The sequence below is a fragment of the Octopus bimaculoides genome, chromosome 7 (assembly GCF_001194135.2).
Source record: "Octopus bimaculoides isolate UCB-OBI-ISO-001 chromosome 7, ASM119413v2, whole genome shotgun sequence".
NCBI lineage: Eukaryota > Metazoa > Mollusca > Cephalopoda > Octopoda > Octopodidae > Octopus > Octopus bimaculoides.
This window is the reverse complement of record NC_068987.1, coordinates 104334241-104336685: the sequence shown is the minus strand read 5'-3', so window position 1 is coordinate 104336685 and position 2445 is coordinate 104334241. Positions and strand designations below refer to the sequence as shown.

Sequence of the window (2445 nt, the reverse complement as noted above, 5' to 3'; positions counted from 1 at the left end):
AGTGGGAATGAACCCGGAACCATGTGGTTGGTAAGCAAGCTACTTACCACACAGCCACATATATATGTATAATATGCATATATATGTATAATATGCACATATATATATATATATATATATATATATATAATATGCATTTGTCCTCAGCCGTCGGGACTACTTCTCTCAACTATGGTCACCCTACACTGCAGGATTAATAGCAGAACCTGAGGCAGTTCAGAAATAGTACGCAAGGTAGATTGCATCAATGGAACTGCTGAGCTACTGGGGGAGACTGAAAGAGCTACAGTTCTACTCCCTGGGACGAAGACGGGAGAGGTACGCAGTGATATATAATGTATGGAAGATACTGGGGGGGCTGGGACCAAACTTTGGAATTGAGAGTTGTACCAGACCTCGAAATGGACGTCACTGCACCGTTCCAAAAGTCCCAGCTGTCTCATCTAAGGCGAGGGACATGTACTGCAATAGCTTGGGATTAAAGGACCCACAGCTATTTAACTCCTTGTCTAAACATCTAAGGGACTTCCATGGAGTGGGAGTAGATGTTTTCCAAGATTCCCAGCGAACCAATATCAAAGCAGGAAACTCAAAAGAGGGCAGCGATATCGAACTCCTTCCTTCACCAGAAGCCAAACCCATAGAACTGGCTAATTAAAAGGTGATTACAAAAGGCGATGCCCCAGCATGGCCACAGTCTCAAGAAACATATAAAAGAATATTTTATATATATATATATAGACGTACACACACATATATACACATACATATACACACACACACACAAATATATATATATACACACATATCTACACACACATGCATATATACACATATATATATGTACATATATATGCATATATGTGTGTACGTACATACATACATACATACATGTATGTATGTATGTATGTATGTATGACAGAATAAGTACTAGGCTTAAGAAATATGTCCTGGGATCGATTTGTTCGACTGAAACCCTTCAAGGCGTTGCCCCAGCATGGGCGCCGTCTGATGCCTAAAACAAATAAAAGGTATGTGTGCGTACGTGCGTGCGCGCGCGCGTGTGTACTTATATACGCATATATGTACATATATATGTACACTCACACACGCACATACACAACGGGTTTCCACACTATTTCCGTTTGCCAAATTCTACACACAAGGTTTCAGACCTTCTAATATTTTCAGTAATGTCAAACGAAGCATGCTGATGAATTTCGTTGCTAATACAAATGAAATTATTATGAATTATAGAGAAGACATCTCTGGCGAGATTTGATCTAAAACTTGGGATGTAGATGAACAACTCAGTAATACTCTCGTTTAGTCTGGAGTTCAACCGCTTAGGCCAGCAGGACAAACTTCTGATTAGTGCTGTGCCGTAATCCTCGTTTATCATTGGTGTTAGGTTTTTAAAATGTGACCATCGCGTTAACCGATTGACTGTTTAATCAACAAGTTAAACAAAATGGTCGGAGGCGCAATGGCGCAGTGGTTAGGGCAGCGGACTCGCGGTCGGAGGATCTCGGTTTCGATTCCCAGGCCGGGCGTTGTAAGTGTTTATTGCGCGAAAACACCTAAAGCTCCACGATGCTCTGGCAGGGGGGGGGGTGACCCCTGTTGTACTCTTTCGCCCCAACTTTCTCTCACTCTTTCTTCCTGTTTCTTGAGTAACGCTGCGATGGACTGGCATCCCGTCCAGCTAGGGGGAACACATACGCCATAGAAACCGGGAAACCGGGCCCATGAGCATGGCTAGGCTTTGAAAAGGCGATTGGTTATTTGGATAGATATTTAACCAATTGACTAATAATAAAGGAATGGAATTGAATAAATGTGTGTGTAATTAATATTGGCGTAATGACTCTCCTTAGATACAACAAAATTTGTTTCAACACACGAATTCACATAAAGAATCTTGCAAACCAGATACAAAAACGAAGTGAATAATAGAACATAAGAGAAGAGTAGATTTCGTTCCCAAACCCCAAGTTATCCTGAGCATTGTGGGTGGTGCGTTTTTGCAGTCTAAATAAAATCTTCGTCTAATCGCCGACCCGTGCTATCACAGATTATTTTGTATAAAGCGTTACACGATTTAAAACGTGTCTACTGTGTTGTCCCGGATCAGAGATAAATAAATCAGTGATAAAGGAGGATAGATTAACCATATTTTACTCAATATTTCTATAAATATAATATATAATCACTTACCTTTAGAATCAGTACAACTCTATTCAGGCGACATATAATTTGTAGAGTTTTGCTTTCATCCATATACTGCAAAATAGATACTAAAACGTATAAATTTTCCTTAAAGAAGAATAAATATCATTGTGTGTGTGTGCATGTGTGCATGTGTGTGTTTGAGAGGGAGAGAGAGAGGGAGAGAGAGAGAAGGAAGTGAGAGAAAGTAAGAGCAGGAGAGGGAATGTGTGTGTG

At 40.4% G+C, this 2445-nt stretch overlaps 1 protein-coding gene across 2 annotated transcripts in view; it reads right to left on the bottom strand.

The window, feature by feature from the left end:
- The window catches only part of LOC106876061 (tryptophan 2,3-dioxygenase), a 92700-nt gene that overhangs the window by 49718 nt on the left and 40537 nt on the right, over window positions 1-2445 (bottom strand). For both annotated transcript variants that reach the window (XM_052969833.1, XM_052969834.1), the window contains exon 5: window positions 2218-2283. In XM_052969833.1, the coding sequence (XP_052825793.1) occupies window positions 2218-2283 (66 nt within the window). The remainder of the gene's footprint in view (window positions 1-2217; window positions 2284-2445) is intronic.